The sequence below is a fragment of the Falco biarmicus genome, chromosome 1, assembly GCF_023638135.1.
Source record: "Falco biarmicus isolate bFalBia1 chromosome 1, bFalBia1.pri, whole genome shotgun sequence".
Lineage (NCBI taxonomy): Eukaryota > Metazoa > Chordata > Aves > Falconiformes > Falconidae > Falco > Falco biarmicus.
In genome coordinates this window covers 30,779,064-30,800,885 of record NC_079288.1, presented here as the reverse complement: position 1 = coordinate 30,800,885, position 21,822 = coordinate 30,779,064, and the positions used below count along the sequence as shown (strand labels likewise).

Sequence of the window (21,822 nt, the reverse complement as noted above, 5' to 3'; positions counted from 1 at the left end):
TTCAGTCAGCAGCCTCCTGCGTGTTCTTGTTCTGGTTTTTTTTTCTGGTACGTACCACAGATGAGTAAGTAACAGTATACCTCGGAATAAGTTTGAATACACCATAAGGTATTTTATTTTTAAATACCAAAATACTCCACCCATCTTTAAAATAATTTATTTGAGGCCTTTAGAAGCTGTAGTAACTTTTGGATATTTTTTTAAGTGGTCCATCCACAGGTAATGTCTTGCATTGAAAACTCAAGGCAGCTGATAATTACATTAATCCTTATAATGTCATTTCCTTACCATCTCCATGTAACTTGTATCATCTTCCAAGTTCTTGGAACTGTGACAGTCCCTGAAGAAGAGTGCACCGAGTTCTTTTTGTTACAGGTAGAGTTTAATAAGTTCATCACTGACAGCTGATGGAGTTAACACACCGAGGTCTGTGAACAGGAGTGTAATTAGCGATGGTGATGTGTAGTCAATCCAGGGATGCTCCTCTGTTAGATTCTGACTTGTTTTCAGAGTGTCTGCTTTATACTAGAAGGAAACGGGGATCATTAGTTATTACACAACTGCAAGTTAAAACCTCTTTCAGGCAGGAGCGGTGCTACAGCCTTGAGCAGATGTTTGTGGTAAAACTGACGGAAATCAAGTGCTTAAAAATGAGGCACAGGCTGGCACCATCTTGGTCTCAGATGTTTTATCTTGTGTATAAAGTACAATTTGTAGTTCTGAAGTGTATTGATTTAACTGTTTCTTGCCCTCAGCTGTTCCTGCACCCTAAAGAAACTGCTTTAGGAACTAAATGTTGGCATTAAGACAGATCATGGCTGTTTGGCATGTGACTGTAACATGGAGTAACTCCATGTTGGGTAAAGTAAGCTATAGCAGAGAGAGCCAGATACATGAAGACATGCTCAGACAGATATTTCATAGACATGTAAGCGTGCATCTCAGCTGGCTAAGAAGTAATTTGAATTTCTCTTACCTTAAATTTATCAGGGACATCCTGCTGATTTAGAGGGAAAAGTCTTACAAACTTGAAACTCTCTGCTACCACATAAAACGGCTTATTCTGAGCTTTGGCGCACACAGCAATCTGATTAGTGCCAATCTGTGGAGACAGATGGAAAAGAACACGTAGATCCGGTACTAGCGTGATCAACATTGCCCGGTTTCCAACAATAAATAGATGTTTAATGGATAATGTCCAAATAGAAAAGATTTTTCAGAAAGCCATGAATTCTTCAAAGAAACTTGAAAAGCCTAGAGTTTACACAATGATGTAATAAAAAACCCCCTACCTCTTACCTTGTTAATAATGCCTCCACTTTCAACTACACCTTCAGCACCAACTAAGACCAGGTCCACTTTCTCCATAATGTAGCTGTTGAAAGGGGGAGAGGTGGGGAAAGCCAAGTCTTACTGGGTAATACGACAAATCACTTGCTGAACAGAACAGAAATTAGTAAATCAGTCTTTCACTTTTCTGAACTAGTTTCATCTACCTCTGTAAGTCCACGTGCTGTTACACGTCCCTGGAGCCAGCTTTTATCTGCTTCCCTGGCAGGGATATTAAGTAACAGTATCTCCTCCAGCTGCAGCTGACCTCAGCAATTGTGTAAATGCTGGAAGAAGCTGGAATCTGACTAGGACTGATACTCGGGGATGGGAACATGGGTGCTGTGGTAAGATACTAACTACAGTGAATCGTAACAGTGCTGTGATAACCTTGGCCAAATACATAGGATGCTCCTCATCTAATCCCCCCTTTTTTCACATCCCTCGGATGTCTTTTGTTAATGGAAAATACAGATCTAAAAAGAAAACTATCAACTAAGTGATGTGAACAGATTTAATGCGCTAAACAGGCCTTGCAGACTTGTCCCGTCAGGCCACCATCTTCCCTAGATCAGAAGTGCCTCAGTAAGCAGCCTGGTGTGTATTCTCTTGGAGGCATTCTCTCTGGCATTTTGCACTTCTGCAAGACTTGAGGTTCAGATTTATTACAGTTCTTTCTTTTCTTATGTTTTGGACTTCTACTAAACAGTGGTAATTTAGCAAATCCCTTAAGAAACCCCAAAATGTTAACAAGTCTGCAAACTAAGAAAAACAGCAACCTTTTTGTGTAGCACCTCAGTTCTCTTTTACAGATATCCCCAAGTTCCACACTTAAGCCCGACACCTTTTTTTCATTCTAACATGCAAACATCACATATTGGTTTGTAGCAGACATATTCTCTTAATTGTGCAGCTAAAGGTGTAATTTGTTTAGCTTGTTTCATGACTACAGCAAGTCAAGTAATAACCTCTGTAGTTTGAACAAGCTTCTAGGAAACATATATAAGACTGTCAAAATAAAATTGTGATGAAAAATACTCAGATTTAACGATCAGACTTACCCAACTGCCGCATCCAGAATCACAGTCACAGGAATGTTCAGCTTCCTCAGGGCTTTAGCCATTTTTTGCCTATTAAAAAAAATGCTCGAAGCTTAAACATCTTTAAAGAAAAGAAAGCGCTAGAAAAATATTGTCTAAACAACTGAAACCCATGACTGCCCGTGTTCCCTTGCTTGTAGTTTTGGTTTATGATGTACCTTTTAATAGAAAATAAGTTCTTGTGTAGAAATGGAAGGAAACGGATGACAACAAACTCAACAAAAGCCAAGTCGGTTTATCTTCACAGTCAGGACTTAAAACTACAGAAAGATGAGTCAGTGAACCATTGTTAAGATGACAGATTACCTAAACTGTCTCAGTTTTTCCATCAACAGGGTGTAAGAAACAAGACATAAAGTGTGGGGTGCACTGCTCAAAGTTACAGCAAAGCTGGAAAATCATACTTACTTCAGGTGACTGCACATCCTTGGTTCTAGTGGAAGACTTGTTAGCAACATGTATCATTTCCAGCATGCAGGATATACTGCTTCACTTAACGTATGCTCTCAAGAGGGAAGGCTTGCTATCAGTAATGTACTTATCTGGCATCATCAGTCAACATTGTGAGCTAAATGGTTTACTCTGCTCTGACTGGGATAATGCTGATTATTTTAGCCCACTTTTGAAGCAGACAACTAGAAAGCAGTTGTTACCCATCTCTCAAGGGTGGCCTGGCACTGACGAAGTTTGTAAGCCTTTGAGGAAAATCTAGATAATATGATAATTAGAATACGTACTATGGGACATTACTTACGAATATTGTTTTTTTTTTTTTTTTACTTGTCTAGAATAACGTGGTATTAGTGACTGTCACCATTTATAATGCTGCAAACAAGCCTAGCAGGTTTTCTTAAGGGATGACAGATGTGACGCTAGCTGTAACACCCTGTTAATGAAGATAAAAACCAACGAGTACTTACCCAGCTTGATCCGGCTGTGATTCAGTAACATAAACACTGAATCGCTTCTTTGACTCGACAGCTGCTTCTAACACTCTCAGGACCACTCTTGAGTAGGCATGTGTCAATATTTGCTGTCAAAACAAAATAATCAGGCATTACTTTGAGCTTTGGGAAACCTTTACTTTTGTTAATGTTGCCATGGCTTTTACCTCGCACACCTGTCCATCAGTGTTAAATAATGATGCACGTCACTGGTACTCTGCAAACTGTAGGGTGGCAAACCACCCTGTGAACGGGATGCTACATGGCCAGCCCTGATGTGGCTGAGGGTGAGGATCTAGTATTTTAAACACAAACCTGAAGCTGTGACTCCTCAGCAGCTCATACAAGCAGACGTTAAAGCTGGATTAGATGGAAACTGGAGGGGAAGGGGGAGTCCTGGCAGAGCAAAGCAATGGTGACCTTAGGTCTGTGCACCTGCAGAAGCCACCCCTGGCCGATGCGTTGTGACCGCGAACACCCTCTGCTCCCTTCCCTGTTCGCCCATTCCTGCAAGCAGCAGAGCAAAGGCCCCCGGTGGCCCCGTTGCAGCCCACTTACGGCGCCGTCTCTGATGAAGGGGTGACACAGCTTGGCGATCTTGTTCCTCGAGAGCGACACTTTCCTCAGGAAGATCTCCCCGCGCTCGATCATGATTTCTTTGCACTTGGAGTAGTCCTGGGAAGCGGGGCGGCTGCGCTGTGAGGCGGGAGGGCCCCCCGCGGGCAGCGGGGCCGGGAGGGGGCCGCGGCCTTACCGAGTACTCCAGGGAGGTGAGGCTGATGAAGCGGAGGAAGAGCTCCCCGCCGGAGGAGACGGCCACCGAGGAGTCCACGCGAGACAGGGTGTCGATGGCGGCCAGCAGGCTGCTCCTCAGGCCCTGGATGGTCTCCCCTGGGGAGAGGACGAGGAGGAACGCGCTCAGGGCCGCACCGACATGGGCCTCGCCGTGGGGAGACCCGGCGGGGGCCCCGTCCCGCCAGGGCTGGGGCTGGGGGCGGCCCCGGGCCCACCTCGGTCCTGCTTGAGGAAGCCCAGCAGGGCGCGGATGGCGGCCACGGCCGAGGCGACGTCGGGGTCGTCCCTCAGCTGCGCCCGGAAGGTCTCGATCAGGTCTGTAAAGCAACGGGGCGCGTCAGGCCGGGCCCGGCGCTGCCCCGCGCCCCCGCCCCCCGTCCCCGTTACCGTCCGTGCTCATGGCCGCACCGCCCGCCTGGCCTGCCCGGGCACCCTCCGTGCGGCGGGGCGCCTGCGGGTGACGTGGCGGCGGGCGGTGACGTCATCTCCGGGCGCCGGGAGCAGCTGGGCCCGACGGCCGGCGGGATGAGCGCGGGTGAGGCGGCGGGTCTGGGGGACCTTGCCCCGGGGGGAGCGGGGCCCGGAGAAGCGGGGGCACCTTGCCCCGGGGGGAGCGGGGGGACCTTGCCCCGGGGGGATCTTGGCCCCGGGGGAAGCGGGGGGACCTGGCCCCGGGGGAAGCGGGGGGACCTTGCCCGGGGGGAGCGGGGCCCTAGGGGAGCGGGGCCTGGGCAAGCCGGGGGGCCGTGGCCCGGGGGCCCCTCAGGCAGGCCGGGCTGCGGGCGCTGCGGTGCCCGGGTCCCGTTGGAGAAGGCGGCAGCGGTGCCGAGCGCCGGGCCCGCCCGTGCGGCCCTGTGCCCCCTGGCGAGGCTCCGCGGCGCCCGGCCGGCCGCTGCCCCGTGCTCCTGCCCCGTGCTCCTGCCGGGCCCGGGCCGCTCTGCGCGGGGTTGCCGGCGCTCCCCTCAGCGGGGTGACCTGGTGCCCGTCACTTTTACAGAGGACGAGCTGAGCCTGCTGGTCATCGTCATTGACACCAACCCCCTCTGGTGGGGACAGAAGGCGCTGGGAGAAGCCGAGGTACGCTCTGCCTGCTGGGGGTGGTGGCCCCGGGAGGTTATTTTTTTAAAAACGTTATTAAGTAGGCAACAGATGGGGTTAGTCTTTGATTTCTGCATTATGCTCGCGTTATCTGCTAAAGAAAATGTAATGGATATTAGGATAATCTTTTTTAAAACAGCTACCCAGCACTCTGTATTTGTCAAAGCTTTTTTTTCCTAGATGCTCCCTATGAAGCATGGAAGCTCTTTCTGCATCGTCAAGTTCTTTTAACCGCAGTTATTTGAGAGACTTGTTCTAAATTACTTAACTGCAAATGTTACTGTGCTATATCTACTTTCATCTTTTTTTCAGCAGTTCACCCTATCGAAATGCATCGATGCAGTGATGGTACTGGGAAATTCACACTTATTTATGAATCGCACCAACAGGCTTGCTGTAATAGCAAGTCACACACAAGAAAGGTATGGCTGCTTCTTAACGGCGTAAAGGTTTAAAGTGCGCTTTCCAATATCTGTCCACTGATTTTCTTATTAGATTGAAATTTGTAATTGAAACCAGGTTTAAAGTGAATAATATATCAGGCTTTAAAAAAAATAACTGAAGCAGTACAGGAAAGAAATAATCTGCCTTAGTGCCTTGCATAAAGCAATAAAAGGGTTATAGGACAGAAGGGGAGTTTAGACAGACTTTTATTTAAAAATATACAGAAATAGGGCGAGGGAGGATGGGAGATGTGGCGAGCAGGCCAACACAAGTGGCAGAAGTTTGCTGTTTAGTGGATATTTTCCCCTCAGATATTCATGAGTCTCAGGGCTGAGTGCAGGTGTGGTATCTACTTGCCAGTTCTTTTCAGTGATGTGTTGAAAGGAGGGAGGTGAATGTGAGTTTTACTCCATTCTCAGTTTGTCGATTGCCTGCCTTATGTAGTCTCTTTAATGTCTGAAGTATTAAAATTATTTGGACTTATACTTCAGAGTATTGCTGTCTAGTTTAGTTTATGGCATTTTTTTCTTACCAGGTTAAAGACAAAACATGAATACTTTGGTTTTCCTCTGTTTCAGCCGTTTCTTGTACCCTGGGAAGCGCTGGGCTTGTTCAGATGTCTTTGGAGATGGTGGTAGTGCCATGGAATCGAATTGCTCTGGCAGCAAGGATGGAAAATATGAATTGTTAACAGCAATAAATGATGCAATTGCAGAAGAGATTAAAGACCTCATGACAAAAAGTAAGTAAAAGAAAATTGTAGGCTTAATATGCAGAATTGAAAAACACTTGGACTCTCAAGGAGTTGTAGGAATTTCCTTTATTTTGATCATGTGAATTTTAATAGGTTTGAGGTAGAAGAGTTTATTATGCTTGACACTTCAGGCCTCTGCATTAATACTATTTGCCAAGGATAAATCTTGTAGTATTTGGTATGGTCAAGTTCAGCAACTGGTTTTATACGTAACAGTGACTTTTGCAACTTTTCTTGTGTCGCAGCTGACAACATGAGGGGCCAGCAGACAGAAACTCTGTTAGCAGGTTCACTTGCTAAAGCACTTTGTTGTATCCTTTTGATTGCAGAATCTTCAAAGCCTTTGTGTTTTTGAGACTGTTTCTTACAGAACAAGAATAGTAAAATTTAATTAATATTGTAATAATACTCAAAACTGAAATGTTTGCCTCATAACTGTGGGTCACGCTTATTAAAATGTGTGTTGGCTAAGGTTATGGATAAGTGGTGTGGATACTGGTGTTATTTCCAAGAACAGAATGTAGATTCCTTAATGTCAGCTAATGTAGATATCAACAAGATGAACAAAGAGGTAAAAGGTAATGCCTCTTCTCCTGTTTCAAATACTTCCATAAACATTTGAATCAGAATAACAGATATACATGCATAGGTCCATACAAACAAATATGCATATGTTTTTACACACCATCATTTCCAAAATTGGCAATAATAGGTACAGGTTTATCCTGATCGTTTGAAGTTGCCCAGTTTAATTGAGGTCTGGGTGACAACTAGAAGTAAAGGACTTGATCATTAGTCCACATTCTTATTCTGATTTTCTGTTGCATACAAGTAAAACCGAAACTGGCACCTGCTTAGGAAGTTGAGAAGGATTTTTTGAAAGTCACAAAATGCACAAATATTATTCCAAAGGAACCACTTGCAGACCTGTGATGATAGTTGAATTTTTTTACTCCATTTTGGTCTTCCTCTTGGCACTTCTGTAATCGGGAAAAGTGCTATTTGTGCAAATATTTTTGCAAGCAGCAGACTGGACTAGAATCAGCTATGCGATTCAGATTACTTAAATCAATGAGAAATACTGTATAACTTGAGATACGTGTTTCAACCAGTGAGTTGGTAATGAGCGTCTTTGAACATTTATTTTCTGATCAACATCTAATTGCTTTTGGACAATAAGTGACATGGGGCTACTTTCATAAAAAGTCTGAATTCATCACAGATACTTGTCACTGGGACTGTAAAACAGTTCAATATAGATATTTTAACGGAGACGTTAGATCTAACCTCTTGGATGTTAGATATCTGAGATGTTAGATGCTACAGAATTAAAAGGGGCAGACTACAGGTGATAGAAACAGTGTGCTTATGCATTTCTTTTTCTTTTTAATACTTAGCCAATCAAGAAATGAAATCAAGGATTTTGGTAAGAACTTTTGCTGCCAGTTTTCTTTTAGTCTTGAAATCTGGTGATAGTATGTAGGCTAACAAATTTGAATTGTTTTATTTAGGTTATAAAAGCAGCAGAAGACAGTGCGTTGCAGTATATGAATTTCATGAATGTGATCTTTGCAGCGCAGAAACAGGTAAAGCTGGCAATCTTTTAATATCTATTATCTTTTATTAATGTGCAAAGGTGATAAAATTGTTAATTTCTCTTATGTTTATGTTCTGATCAAGTGAAAGAACTTCCCTAAGGCTGTGGTGATCCTGCACCTGTAAAAGAATGTGCATTTATATATGGAGTGCCATTATTTATAGTGGAAACAGGTCATGACAGTAACTCTAATGAGGCTACATTGGTCCTAGCTGATTTGCTTTTCATGCATTTAATCTCTCTTCTTGCAGAGTATTTTGATTGATGCCTGTGTTTTGGACTCTGATTCAGGTCTTCTACAACAGGTACAGACTTCCTGTTCTTATTTGCTGTTATGTAGATGCTTGATGCTAGCTAGTTTGATATGTCCTTAAGCTTTCTTTTTTCCTTTGTTTCAAGAGTGGGTGAGGAAATACGTTCAGTGGATCTGGCATTCCAACATGCAGGCCTTGTGCAGTATGTGGTTATTTTAAATATCCTGTTAAACTCGTAAAACATAATAATCTGGTCATGCTTTCTGCTTTCCAGGCTTGTGACATTACGGGTGGCATATATTTGAAAGTGCCCCACATGCCGTCTCTTCTGCAGTATTTGTTGGTAAGTCCTTTAAGAAAACACTTCAGTGTTTTTTCCTGTGTCAGGCATGAAATCTTACTGACTTCATTGACAAGGTAATATAGCAGTGCCATCCCAATTTGCAAAATATGTTTTTTCTGTTCACGCAGTGGGTATTCCTCCCTGATCAAGAGCAAAGATCACAGCTTGTCCTTCCACCTCCTGTTCATGTGGACTATAGAGCTGCTTGCTTCTGTCATCGAAATCTCATTGAAATTGGTTACGTGTGTTCTGTGTGCTTGTCAAGTAAGTTTATAAATATTTAAGAGTCTGATTTCTTACATTCAAATGCACTGTTTTAGTGAAAGCAAATTCTTTTATTTTCCAGTATTCTGCAACTTCAGTCCTATTTGTAGCACATGCGAGTAAGTGTTTCTTCTTTTGTTTAAAGGGTGGGTGTGGAAATATGTTCAATGTATCTGACAGTTCTTTTTTTTTTTTTTTTTTTTTACATTATTTTAGAACTGCTTTCAAAATATCATTGCCACCTGTCATGAAAGCTAAGAAGAAGAAATTAAAGTTAGCTGTGTAACAACTTGATATAAATACAGCATTACCTCCTCCAGTAATTCCATGAAATGGAACCTACTTGAGAAATTGATGGCATTTTTTATTGGATGAAAGAGAATTGTATGCAGCGTTATTACTTGTTTCTTAAGGGATAAATATTTGGGTCCTATGTCTTTTACACAGCCCTTTAAGTAACAAGTCACTGTGTTACCATGTAACCTGCGCTGGTTTTAATACTAATTGGTAATTGTGAGAGCAACCAGAAGTTACAGCCTGTTGAGACTCTCGCTGTGAAGTAGGAGGTATTCTGGCCACTGCAAAGTTTCAGGCTGTGAAGTTATTTTCAAAGACAAGAAAGCTCTGATTCTTTTTGTATGTTGCTGTAAAGGTAAGAATGACCATTTCTAGTGTGTAGGATCTGAACCTTAGCACTATGTTATTCAGGGACTTCAACTTCTTTCTAGCTTTTGCTAGCAAGTTTTGGACTGAAACACCATCTGTTTCAAAATAAATGAGCCAACGTAGCTTAGAACCCACCTTTTTTATTTTAAAAAAGATGCTAATTGGCCTGTGTGTGTACTCACATGTATTCGTATTCCTTTGACTGTCTTTGTGGTATTTCTTTCTCAATTGGATATCTCTTCATTCACAAATAAAAAGCCCCCTGTGTGTTTAAAATAACTTCAGTAAGTGGAGACTAGCTGGTTAGTCTTTTAAGGTTATATTTTGAAACTGGAAAACAAAAAAATGTAATTATGTGTAATATGACAGCAGGCACGGGGGTTTTTTAGAATGTATTTTTATGCCTGGCATTTGAGGAGTAAAACTGAAGGCTTTCAGATTGGTGTTTTTTATGGCAGAACAAGCAGTGTGCTTCTCCACATGCCTTTTGTCTAAACAAACATCTTCCCCTTGTAAGAAGTACCTGTATAGTTTGGTGTTTTAACCCGTTGTTAATAACTGATGTTCTCCTGAAAGGAGCAAAGAGCTTAGTTGTTTCCTACATAGCAAAAGATTTAATTTTTCCCTTCAAGATGTGCGTACAACAGTTTGTCAGGCCTTGGCCCTTGTGCTGGGGCTTGGTGTGGTACCAGCCGCAGGGCCTGTCCCATGGCCCGGAGCCGCTCTGGTGGAAAGCTGTATTTGTAATTTACTTTGTATAAAACATTTGTAATAAAACCTGCGCTTTTTCAAGTGTGTTTGGATATCGCTGTAATAGCGCTTGTGGTGGAATGTCACTGCGCGTGCGGAAGCGCGGGGTGAGCGCCTGAGGGGCCGTGAGGCGGGGCGGGCCGTCATGGCGGAGCCCGCCCTCCCCGTTGCCATGGCGCTGCCATGGCGCTGCAAGATGGCGGCCGGGAGGCAGCCGGCCCCGCGGCGCGGCCCACCATAGGCACCATGGCGGCTGCTTTGCTCGGGGCGCTGGTGCTGCTGCTGCTGGCGGCACTATGTCCCGGGCAGCGGGCTTGGGACCCCGGTGGGTGGAGGGCGGCTGGGGACCGCGGTGAATTGGCGGCCGGCGGGTGGGCGAGGCGCTGAGGGAAGGGCCGAAATGGCGGCCGGCGGCGCGGGGAGGGGGGGCCGGCCTGCGGCGGGACGTGAGGGGATGCCCTGGGGAGCTGGGAGGTCGGGGACCTCCGCTGCCCTGCCCTGACCCGAAGGTGCAGGGCCTGGAGCTGGCTGCCATTGCTTTGCGCGGGGGGAGCCCCGAGGGGAGAGGGGCAGCTGCGGCTGTTGGACCTGGCCGCTGGGGTGGCGCCTGCCAAGGGAATGCCAGTGGCATTCCCGGCCTGGGGCTCTGAACTGGGAGCTGCCCGCGTGGGAGGGCAGTGGGCTGCGATGGCCACACCGCAGGTAGCGGTACACACCGATGCACGGCTGCAAGAAATGTAAAAGTGAAAACTGAAGTCTGCAAAAATTGCTAAATACGGGGTTGCGTAGCCTGCATGGGCCGGGACATGCTGCAGCCGCCTGCCTTCGTGTTACTCTGCTGCATTCTTACTTGGCAAATGTAAACCTCCACTATAGAAAGCAGCGATGGTCCCACTGCTCTAGCACTTTGCTAGAACATAAATACAATACTAGGCATCACTAGGTATTTTTGTATTATTTGAGAGAATTTAAAGTATAGGAGTCTAGCCCAAGTGTAAGACTTAAATATGTCTTACAGATGTTACCTTTTTCAGTTACTGTGCATAAAGACTTGTTTCTCTCTCTCATTTTTTTCTTCTTTTTCAGTCTTTCAGCCTTCATTTATCCATATGTCAGGGCCCAGTGTCAGTTTGTTTTTTCTTGGAAGTTCTTCAGGAGTTAATTTTTCTATAATTTTAAGCCCTGTAGATGAAGAGACAGGTAAGAACACTTCACTTCTCCTCCCCGCCCCCCCCAATAATATGTAAATAAATATATTTAAATTAATAATATTTTTGGACACTAAAATTACTGGAGAAATGGCAATGCACTTCATTTAGTGCTTTAATAGTTACTGAAGCAGCAGCTCCAAAGGACTTCTGCTGATTAAACCCTTAGTCCTCTGTTCCCTCATCGGCTGGGCCTGAGGGTGTGCCAACTTGAAGGCCCAAGAGGAATTTAAATGTACTTCTTACTTTCCAGCCTTCTCTAAATGACAGCAGAATACTTCTTACATTTTTATTTTGATATAGGAAGATTGCAACTTGCAAATTGCAGTGGAAGTAAAAGAGCTGGTGATTGGAATTTGAATGTAACACCTGGTATGGTATGTAAAATACTGATCCTTCCCTAAAATGGGAAGGATTGAACTGTCATATATTGAGGGCTAATGAAATACTAGCAAAACATTAATGTACTAACAACCTAGTTTGATGTTTTGCCCTTGCCTTTTTTCCTTGACATAACCCTTCGTGTGGATGCCCTTGCTGGCGTTTGCTAGGGTGCAGCTTTGACACTGGTTCCTTCTCCTCCTCCTCCCCCAGAACTGCCTGGATTTCCTGGCTGGCTGTAACATTTGAGACTGTTTCAGATCTGCTGAAAAAAGCTAATAGAAATAAAAAGAGTAGTGGTTTTATACAGCATGAGTTCTAGAACATCTATATTTATTACACTTGCCTTCAGTGTTATGTTGTACATAATTCCTTGGGGGGTTTATCAAGTCTGCAGTCATTCCAGTTTTCAACAGAAGGTAGCTGAAAAAACTGAAATTCACTTTCCAATATTTGGTTTTTTCTTCGGAATTGTGCATGTGCTTTCTGAGGTAACTTAATCTGTGTGCATGCCTTAAAAAGTTCTGTGTACAGTTCATATCCTCACTGTATTTGTGTATCGCAGTAGCAGACCCTTTGCCATTCCATTCTCAAGAAACTTCTGGTTTTATATAGGAAGAATATAATTGTGTTGTAGTGCTGACGAAACACAGTGGTACTGAAACTTCTTTTTCAGAAGCTGATGGGTGGTATAAATAAGAGTAATTTAATACAAGCTGTCAAACTGTGTTTTGCATTTTTTCAGAATGCTTCCAAAGTGACTGTAAGCTTGAGGAGAAATCTGCAGTTGTGTTTGCCGAATGCCACTGACTGCTGCACAACACCTCTCTGTGTGGTTGAAACGCTCCAGATTTTAGCTTGTCGTGATTCAGTGATGTTGGCACGTCTCCTGATTCAAGCTGAAATATATGCCAACTCTTCCTTTACAGGAAATGTGTCAGGTAAGTGTTTAGATACACTAAAGAAGAAATGGCATTTTGGCTCTTCTTTTTCCTCTAGATATGAAAAAATAAAAATTGGATTTGGGCAGCAATAAGAGATACTGAATAATCATTGATGGAATTGAACAAAAGGTTTGTGCACAGTCGGAATAAATTGCAATGTGCATGGTCTCTTTATTTGGATTGCAGTCCATTTCATCTGATTTGGTCTTTTTTTTTAAATTCTTTTACAGAAAATGCAACTATCATCCCAAACCAGGTGTTTCAGCCCTTGGGCTCTTGTCCCTGTGACTTGACAGCTGGAGCTTGTGACGTTCGTTGTTGCTGTGATCCGGTACTTATTTCGTATTAAACTTTGATTAAGTGTTTTCAAAATTTCTAGGCTCTTTCTGTTGTCTGGGGGGAAGAGAGAGGTAGTGAATGCTTCAGACTAGATGGGACTAGAGGGCTTGTTTGGATTTTCCAGTATTTCTAATAGTAAGTATGACCTATCTCTACAAAATTAGTTTGATTTACCGGTTAAGTATGGCTATAGTGCCTGTAGTAATGCAATTACTGTACTAAAAAGTGACCATTCTTTTCCCTTTCAGGAATGTACACCGGACTTGAAGCAGTTATTCAATGAATCGTGTTTCACTGGAGTGTTTGGTGGGGATGTAAACCCACCTTTTGATCAGCTGTGCTCTTCTCAGTCAATGGAATACACCCCGGACTGGTTTCCCTTCCTTTGTGTACAGTCTTCTCTTAACAATACACCGTTTCTTGGGTACTTTTATCATGGGTCTATGTAAGTCTAATGAAAATTTATTTTCTCAATGCATACATTAAGCATGCTGCCAAAAATGTGACCTGTTTTTATAATGAAAGTTATTTTGAAATTTGAATTTTAGGGTGTGAACTTTAAATGTAAATGGAGAATTGTCATTGGAACTATATGAGAACATGGGACATAAAGCAAATGTATAATTATTTGTGTGAGGTAGAGAGTAAAGAACTGTTTTATTTTTAAACTTGTTTGCAGTTCTACACCCAAAGTTCCTTCATTTAAGATCCCATTACAAACTTCTTCTGTGAAACTTTTCACTGGTTACAGACAAGGAGATCCAATTATGACAGAAGAAAATGAGTATTTTACTGTTCCCCAGGTAATCACTTTGTGTTTATGAGCTTTTGGTGCCTCTTGGTTTGTTTGATACTCTCTGTGTATCACACTCCTTATGGCTTTGTAATCAAATTCTGCAACTTGCTGTTGTGAAGTGGTGGAATATATTTTTCAAACACACACACGCACACACAAATAAAAAGGCTAGCACAAAATCATTGTTAAAATCATAAAAATGTAATGTCAATCATTATCCTTCCTGATCCCCTGCCCATCCCCCCAAATGGTAATGTCTTAATTATTTCAAGAGGTAAAAGCAAGCTTGGCATCCAAGTTAATAGATCGACTTACTGTATTTCAGTATTTTTTTGGCTTACCTGCTGCATTACTGAGCGCTGTAGTTGGTTTTCCCTTTGAATCTTAGTCATCTAGTTGTACTTTTTTCAAGTTCCTTTTGCATTTTAGAGAGACTTGTTATTTATAATTATTTTGACAAATCAGGATGAAGCCATACTGTACAGTGAAACTACTTTTAAAGCTGTGCTTTTTAAATTTTAACCTCTCTTTTGCTACAGATTGAGGTATTCTCATAACATCAGCTTGCTTGTTTGTGAAAGTGTCATACATGGCTGTAGTACACACTTGTAGCGTTTCGCTAACGGTCTTCAAATAAAAAGCAAGGGGCTAGAGGAGGGTCTGAAACACTTATTTCTGTTGAACCCCTGCAGCGGTCCATGGCTGGACAGTGTGTTGGAAATGCCCCTGTAGCCTATCTCCAGAACTTTGATGTCAGATGCCTTACCGATCTGGCCTCTTACAAGGAAGGACTGCCCCATGACGTGAGGATAAACAGTGGTATTGGAGGTATGCTGCACAAACCTGAACAGCAACGTGGTTTATGTTTCTCAGAGCTGCTAGAACAGAATGAACTTGGGGGCTGTTGACATAGAGGCTATGTGTAATACCTTTGTTATATGGTGGCTGTAGTTCAGCATTTGGGGGTGTGCTATTCCTATTTCTGATGACCTTCCAGCATGTGTCCCACTATTTCCAAAGATTTAGGATGTAAGAAATAGTGGGATTTGCCTTTGTTTCCCATTTATCTGTTTCTGGTGGCTCACACTGGTTGTGGCTACACATGACAGGAGAGCATCTCTCCCACTGTTTTCAGATGGTGCAGAACCCTTTTTCTGTCAAAAGGGTGCAGTATCATCATTTTAAAATTAGTGAGAAGTGGTTACTTTCTGCATTACAAAAGCATATACTTATGAAGTGTCATTCTGGAGTTTGAGATAATATGATTACTAGCATGAAGATAATTTATTTTACGCTCTGTAATTGTTTAATTTTGCTCATCTATATTACTGTTGTAAGACCCAGAGGTAACTAGCTATGCTTTCAAAATACATAAACGGTTTGGTCCTTTACCAAAATTAATTTTCTAAATAATTTCCTACTCAATTTTCATAACAACAGGGATTATACCTTGGATGTGAAAACAGTATGTCTGTCTCTCTTATTCAGGATTACTGCAGTGTTTGTTTTTCATTCTCAGACTTCATCCAACAAAATGTCACCTATAGGACCATCACTGACATGAGCAAATTCATCACTGAAAGTGGTATGTCTCTTCCACTTAATAAATATATTTCTTACCTAACCTGGACTGTAAGTAGGTTATTTTGATGCCTCAAATGTGTACCTGCTATAATTCTGAGGAGGGATCTTGTATGTTATCTAATACTCAAAAAGTAAATTGGCTTACTACAAAGCAGAAAGTAATTAAATGACCCCAACTTCATTTAAAGTTGGTCGAGAAACTGGGTCCCTTAGCTTACATTACAAGCAGCTTTTGAGAAGAAAAAACAATAATAAAAATACAGATACAAAGAATGCTTTAAAAATTCTCCAGGATGAGCGTGGAAGTGGGAGGGACAGAATGTAGGCATATGTGTATGTCTCTGTTTTTTAAGCTCTCGTGGCTTTTTAAGGGTCTTTCTCAGCCAATGAAGCAGTTACTTGATGCAGAACAGTGGTTCCCAGTCAGTGGGAAGATAATGCAGCACAAAAGAAAGTAATACTAGCTAATGTGTTTTTCTGGGCAGTGATGGCTCCCTGGAAGGGATGAGATGAAAGCAGAGGGAATCCTGAGTCCAGAGATGTGCATCAACTGGTGATGAAAAGTGCAGTGCTGTGTTTTTCTGTTGAGGTTTAGCTGCAAAGGGACATGGCACTGTTGATGTTAAAATATTAATAAGCTAAGGGACCAACTATACTGTTGCGCTGTCTTAATGAGATAGGATGTAAACAGTAAAATAAATTCTCAAAAAGATCAATGTGACAATTTCCAGAATTTTGCCAGAGATTTTCAATGAGTTCTTTTTCAGCTACAGTAATGTAACTTTCAAGTCAGCGGTGCTTTTCATTATAGCCTTTTTTGTCTTCTTCTTCTGCCAGAAAGCCGTCATAATGCTGAGGTTCTGTGTCAAAACGTAACTTTTGCAGAGCATTATACGTTCATTTGGAAAGATGAGAACATAGAACAAGTAAATGTCACAGTCTTCCTTGGAATTTTATGTGATGGAGGTATAATGAAATTTCTTCTATGATTTTTGATTTATTTGGTTTTCTTCAGCATGGAAATTCTATGATAGAATTTCTTATTTAAAAAGAATTTCCCCTGGACTCTGGAAAGAAAATTTTTGGGGCTGCTTTCCATTAATTTAATATTATTTTGAATCTTCTGTTACTTACAAAGGATGGAAGATTGTATCCTACATAGAGAATACTTTTTGTTAATTTACAGCATACTTTATGCTAATTTACTTATTTAAAGTAAAGTTGTATTGTTTTCTTTTACCAGAAACACTGACACAGAGATTCACAGTCAAATTTCTAAGTGTAAAGGGTACTAATGCAGCAGAACAGTTTGAGAATCCAGGTATGAATACTTCATTGTGCCTCTTAAAAATGAAAAGAAAAAAATTTTGTACTGCACAGATTATTATCAGTGACTATGTTTTATATCTCTTTCATAGTTCTTTTTGTTGCCGGCCCCCACCTTCCTGTCTTAATGCACTGCCAGTTATAACAGCAGCAATTGGTTCTTAGGCTTTTGTTGTACAGATATTGATTATTTAAAGTGAGGGTATTCCTATGGTAATGGAAATGTCTGTTCATTTACTTCAAGATTGATGGCATTTATTATGAAAACAATGCTAATGCTTACAGATTCTTGCACAGTGTTCACAATTTACCCTTCTATGTTTAGGTTATCAAGTTGGAAAACCAGTGAGAGCTGCAAATATGAATGCTTCTGATACTTTTGGAAGCCTAAACATTTGGCAGCCAGGTACTGGCTTGTGAGGTTGCAACTTCAACTGTAGTTAATGCTAAAATGTTGGGGTTTCATTTGTTTGTTTGTTTACATATTTTAGCTAAGAATCTCTGCCAGATTTTGCTTTTCTAGACTATTCCCTAGCCTTTGTTCAAACTTCAGTAAGTCTACCCCTAATGCTTTCTTGGAAAATTTAAGTTGAATAGGCTTGTGTCTGTTTTTACATTATAACACTTGGTTTTTGCATTCTAATGTTTAACATTTTGGCACAAAATTGAAAGCTGGGGATTGAAAGGTTGATATAGGAAAGTTCAAGTAAGATGTTTTCATTGTGTAGTTGGCAGAAGTTTATGTACATCGGCAACTTATACACCAGTTTTATTTGGACTCGATTCATTCTCCGGGTGCATTCTAGAAGTTGGTATTAATGAAGATTGCAGCCTTTTAAGGTGAGCTACGTATGTTGACTTGTTTTTCCCTGCATCCTTCTTGTTGCTTGTTACATGATGCCTACAAGTGCTTACTCTCAGCAATGTTACGCTGTTTTTAAATGCCTGTATGCATTTCAGCTTTCTGTGGTTGATAAGTCTCGCATTTTTTTAAAAGGGAAATTATAAAAATGGTTTCACTTGGATCTCCCTGTATTCACATGAGGATTATGTTGGCCTGGAATGCTTTGCCATTTCTTCCCTTCAACAGATAACTCAATAGTGCGAGTTTGGTTTTGTTGAGTGATAACTTTCAGAGGAAACTGACCTTATGATGTAATAATATTGCAACCCAGAGTGGCAGACAGTACAGATTTACTTTTTGTGTGATCTTAACATTGTTATGTTGCAGAGGAAATGTGACTGAGAAATTGAATTCATTAATACAAGCTACTCACATTGGAAGGAGGGACAATTCAAGTTACAGTAATCTAAATGACTGGGTGGAAATTATACGTAAGTGAGGTTTGTGTTGTTTATAGTCTAAATATGCCCATACGATGAATAGAGCATTTCAAGATAAAACCAAAATGTATTTTCAAATGCCTGAAGATCTGTGTGTCTGGATCCATCCACCCATATGTGTACACACACGTATATATCTTAATATGTATATGGATACTGCACTACTGTATTTTACTGTCAGCCTGTACACATATGACTTGGTATTTTAGTTCTCTGCTGATAAAGTACTCCTTTATGTGTATTTTATATAGAGAAAACATTTTTTTCCCCTGTGTGACAGTTACCAGTATTTCACTGGATTATGACAATAATATAATGTTTTCCATAATATTTCCATTTAAATAACTCTGTTCTCTTCCATAGGTCTTGATCCATTTAATTCTGATACCAACATGAGCACTGGACACTTAAAAGGCATTTGTCCAGATATTCCTGCAAATCTGAATATTCGCATAATCTTTGCTGATGTGGGGGCAGTACAAGGGATTCCCCAGCAAGAGATTCTTGCTGTGCAGATCAGGTAGAGAGAGTTGTGTCTCTGGCTATCTGGCAAATGTTTCCTTTTGAGACTTGTTTACTTAACATATCCAGATTAAGTTTTACGAACAAACATGTTATTTTGTTATTTCTGATTTTACATGCCTTTTATTTGTGCAACCCAAGTTCCTTTGATCACAGCCATCTTAGCCTTTCTCCCTCTGAAATTAAAATAATTAAAAAAATGTAATGATTAAAAGTAGGTAATCTTTCGACTTCCCTAAAACACTAAATAAAATCTATGGTAGTAGGCATATGCAGAGCATTCCATCAGAAGAATGTTTTAATTTATCGTCACGTGGTGGAAGGGAAGCAACAACATTGTCCTGTGTTTGGCTTACCTCAATCTAGAGCTCTTCTTGAGAGCTCTGGTAAATGCTTTATTCTTCCCTGAAACAGGGAATTGTCATTTTGCAAACACTTTCTCCCTCCCTTTCCCCAAGTCAATCCCAGTCAAAGAAATGGGATTCTGTTCCATTTTACCTCATTTACAGGCTTTGCAAGTTCTCCCCCATATAAGTGTTGAAAATCCAGAGATCATCAGCCTCCTCCTAAATTCAGTATATTTTGTCCTTTCATGGTTATGTTTAGGCTCCAAATTTCCATTTACAGCCCTCAAGTAATAGTTACGTATATTCTTAACAGTTACTCAACAGTCATATGGCAATTCCAGTGCGGGCTTATCTGTGAAAACAGCATCAGCTTTCTTCCCATCACTGCTTCTGTTCAGTTTCTTAAAGTGCCAGCTCAGCCACCCATTCCAGTGACAAGGTAATTTTTGTAAAAACACTGATACTTCACATTATGTTAAGTAGATGTAATGTGAGTAGTACTGATCAAAAGGTTGCTTTGGTGGAGTACGGAGCAAGAAGGCCTGGTGGAAAGATTTATTGAATAACAATTCTGTTAGCAACAATATTCCCCAGTAACATGAGGAACATGAAGTAAATTACCCTGCAAAGCCATCATTTTGTTTTAGCAGATAAGCTTCTGTGTTGTGTACCTGAGTGAGGCTCCCAAATTATCCGTGGTCTGAAAATGTTCATCACAAAATGACAAAAACTGACAGAAATGGAGTAGAGGCGGGGCTCCTGTTTTTATTGGAGAAAAAACTGAGTACCAAGAAGCATGTGGTTTAGTTTTGTTCTTTTTCCTGTAACCTGGACACATTTTTGCTCAGTTTTTTTCCCCTTGTGCTGGTGTTATGGTACTGTAGTCAATAAAGCTGTTTTCTTGGTTTGTGTGTCCCCCCCCCAGATTTCAGCATAATTATACAGAATTTGACTGCAATCGAAATGATGTGTGCTGGCCACAACTTTTTTATCCATTGACACGATTTTACACAGGTAAAAATAATAAGCAGTGTGGAATGCCCTGAAGTGGTCATATTTCTTTGAAACATAATTAGATGTGTAGAGTTTAGTCCAAAAGAATGCTTTGTAGTAGAGAATTAAAATCTCTTTTTTAGAAAACATGGTCCAGAAAGTCCGTTTAATTTTTTCCTTGAGAATGCATTAATTTCTTAGTTAGACTAGTGGAAAAAATAATTCCCAGGAGTGCTTTCTGGATAAGCTTGAAATTTTGTATCTGTTTGGCAGAGGTTCATTTTCACTCCCCTGTGGAGTTTGGAGTCAGGTAAGCTTTCTAAGGAAAAGGAGAATGTATCGCTTGATGACACCATTCTGTTTCCACTTCTTACTGTAATTGTTGCATTGTCAGTGTGTCATTGCCCTTGAAGGGTGGAAGGAGAGTTTCTCACTTTGCCAGTAGGTGGGTTTTCAGTCAGCCCACGAGTTCCAGTAAAAAATTGCCATATTGGTAAACCAGTTAATTTTTAAATTTTCTCTGTGTAAAACTGTGGTGGAATATGTTTCATGGGAGACTCTGTAGATCAAATGTCTGGCATTTTAAAGGGCATCAAGGCACCTGGACTCTGTTCTGGTAGCTGTACGGACAGAGGCAACTATCTGTTGTTTATTACCTGCACAGCTTCAGGGACTAAAGTTACAGAAAGCAGGAAGTTTTATTATAAGTATGAAGCATCTTACTTCCTTGCTTTGTACTGCATTATTTTGTTCAGGTTATGTATATGCTTTAATCTGTATCTTTTAAGTTGTTGTCTAAACTAAAATTGAGCTCTCATATGCTTATACTTTTTTCCCCCTTTTCTTTTTTTTTGCAGGAGAACCATATTCCCAGTGTCTTGCTAAAGGCCTGTCATTGGCATTTCTTGTTTTACTTGCAGCAATTATGAGTAACCCTTGGTTTTCTAAATTATGGAATAGTTCCTTGGTTTAAAAATGTTGATGTAAAGAGAACCACTTTTGTTAATATTTCAAGTACTTTGGGGTAAAATTTACGGATTTTGTAGAGATTTATACAGACATTTGAATACATAAAATGAATGCTTTTACGGTATATGGAAAATAGTTGTGTTATTTAAAACAAGAAGTAGTAGAATTATTTTGAAGCGCTACGCTCCGTGACTGGAGCAGGAAGAGCACAGCTGGCTTTAATGGGGCGAGCTGTGCGTGACCCCCTGTGCCAGGGCTAGGGGGGCCCACGGGGGGGCTTTGTCCTGGCCAGGAGCGTGTCTGCTCCGGGGTCAGGGCGGCAGCAGCCCCCTTGCACCCACCCGCTCCCGGAGCAGTGGACCCTGTTGTTCGCCCTTCTGAAAAGCCATAATGCTTCGGGGATTTTCCCGTCTTGATCTGTAATCCTCCTTTCCAGTTCACACTCTGCAGTTGATACCAAGGACTTAAAACAGTTTAGTTAGGGAGAGAACCTGCACCTGATCTGGGCCACGCAGCGTACTGAAAACATTTACTGCTGTTCTTCAGTCGATCAAATGTGATGCTCACTGTAGGATTTCCCTGTGGTTTGGACCTTACAATTACCTCAGAAATGTATCTTCCCCTTTCGGACCTTACAATTACATCAGAAATATTTCTCCTTTTGACCTTACCATTACCTCAGAAACGTGTTTTCTCTTTTCGGACCTTACATTTGCCTCAGAAAACGTATC

At 41.5% G+C, this 21,822-nt stretch overlaps 3 protein-coding genes across 4 annotated transcripts; 2 read left to right on the top strand and 1 right to left on the bottom strand.

Moving 5' to 3' along the window:
• Positions 1 to 87: 87 nt before the first annotated feature.
• Positions 88 to 4,658, bottom strand: EIF2B1 (eukaryotic translation initiation factor 2B subunit alpha). The gene is made up of 9 exons (XM_056357857.1): positions 4,556 to 4,658; positions 4,384 to 4,485; positions 4,128 to 4,264; positions 3,932 to 4,048; positions 3,350 to 3,462; positions 2,391 to 2,459; positions 1,300 to 1,375; positions 977 to 1,102; positions 88 to 525 (listed from the first exon to the last, which is right to left on the bottom strand). The coding sequence occupies exons 1-9, from the start codon at positions 4,566 to 4,568 to the stop codon at positions 370 to 372; spliced, it is 909 nt and encodes a 302-aa protein (XP_056213832.1). The 5' UTR covers positions 4,569 to 4,658; the 3' UTR covers positions 88 to 369.
• Positions 4,644 to 10,380, top strand: GTF2H3 (general transcription factor IIH subunit 3). 2 transcript variants are annotated; one of them, XM_056357850.1, is made up of 13 exons: positions 4,644 to 4,703; positions 5,166 to 5,245; positions 5,582 to 5,688; positions 6,289 to 6,452; positions 6,710 to 6,775; positions 7,013 to 7,042; positions 7,862 to 7,890; positions 7,976 to 8,050; positions 8,313 to 8,366; positions 8,590 to 8,658; positions 8,787 to 8,922; positions 9,005 to 9,041; positions 9,139 to 10,380. In XM_056357850.1, the coding sequence occupies exons 1-13, from the start codon at positions 4,694 to 4,696 to the stop codon at positions 9,206 to 9,208; spliced, it is 927 nt and encodes a 308-aa protein (XP_056213825.1). In that variant the 5' UTR covers positions 4,644 to 4,693; the 3' UTR covers positions 9,209 to 10,380. The 2 variants fall into 2 exon arrangements, with proteins under 2 accessions (XP_056213825.1, XP_056213816.1); XM_056357841.1 differs by having other exon boundaries at positions 5,579 to 5,688.
• A 115-nt stretch (positions 10,381 to 10,495) lies between these two features.
• Positions 10,496 to 21,215, top strand: TCTN2 (tectonic family member 2). Its single transcript, XM_056357768.1, has 18 exons — positions 10,496 to 10,663; positions 11,425 to 11,538; positions 11,850 to 11,923; positions 12,673 to 12,868; positions 13,102 to 13,202; positions 13,459 to 13,655; positions 13,890 to 14,013; positions 14,699 to 14,834; positions 15,526 to 15,591; positions 16,428 to 16,556; positions 16,834 to 16,911; positions 17,242 to 17,322; positions 17,645 to 17,756; positions 18,148 to 18,251; positions 18,624 to 18,780; positions 19,443 to 19,568; positions 20,055 to 20,143; positions 20,980 to 21,215. The coding sequence occupies exons 1-18, from the start codon at positions 10,522 to 10,524 to the stop codon at positions 21,093 to 21,095; spliced, it is 2,142 nt and encodes a 713-aa protein (XP_056213743.1). The 5' UTR covers positions 10,496 to 10,521; the 3' UTR covers positions 21,096 to 21,215.
• The last annotated feature ends 607 nt before the right edge of the window (positions 21,216 to 21,822 follow it).

Excerpts from the sequence above, each read along its gene's own strand:
- EIF2B1 (XM_056357857.1), bottom strand. Across the intron at positions 3,463-3,931 it reads CCTTCATCAGAGACGGCGCC|CAAATATTGACACATGCCTA; the intron begins GTAAGTGGGCTG and ends TTGTTTTGACAG. Across the intron at positions 526-976 it reads ATGTCCCTGATAAATTTAAG|TATAAAGCAGACACTCTGAA; the intron begins GTAAGAGAAATT and ends GTTTCCTTCTAG.
- GTF2H3 (XM_056357841.1), top strand. Across the intron at positions 6,453-6,709 it reads TAAAGACCTCATGACAAAAA|CTGACAACATGAGGGGCCAG; the intron begins GTAAGTAAAAGA and ends CTTGTGTCGCAG. Across the intron at positions 7,891-7,975 it reads AAATGAAATCAAGGATTTTG|GTTATAAAAGCAGCAGAAGA; the intron begins GTAAGAACTTTT and ends TGTTTTATTTAG.
- TCTN2 (XM_056357768.1), top strand. The coding sequence starts at position 10,522 with ATGGCGCTGCAAGATGGCGGCCGGGAGGCAGCCGGCCCCGCGGCGCGG. Across the intron at positions 10,664-11,424 it reads GCAGCGGGCTTGGGACCCCG|TCTTTCAGCCTTCATTTATC; the intron begins GTGGGTGGAGGG and ends CTTCTTTTTCAG. Across the intron at positions 15,592-16,427 it reads CAAATTCATCACTGAAAGTG|AAAGCCGTCATAATGCTGAG; the intron begins GTATGTCTCTTC and ends TTCTTCTGCCAG.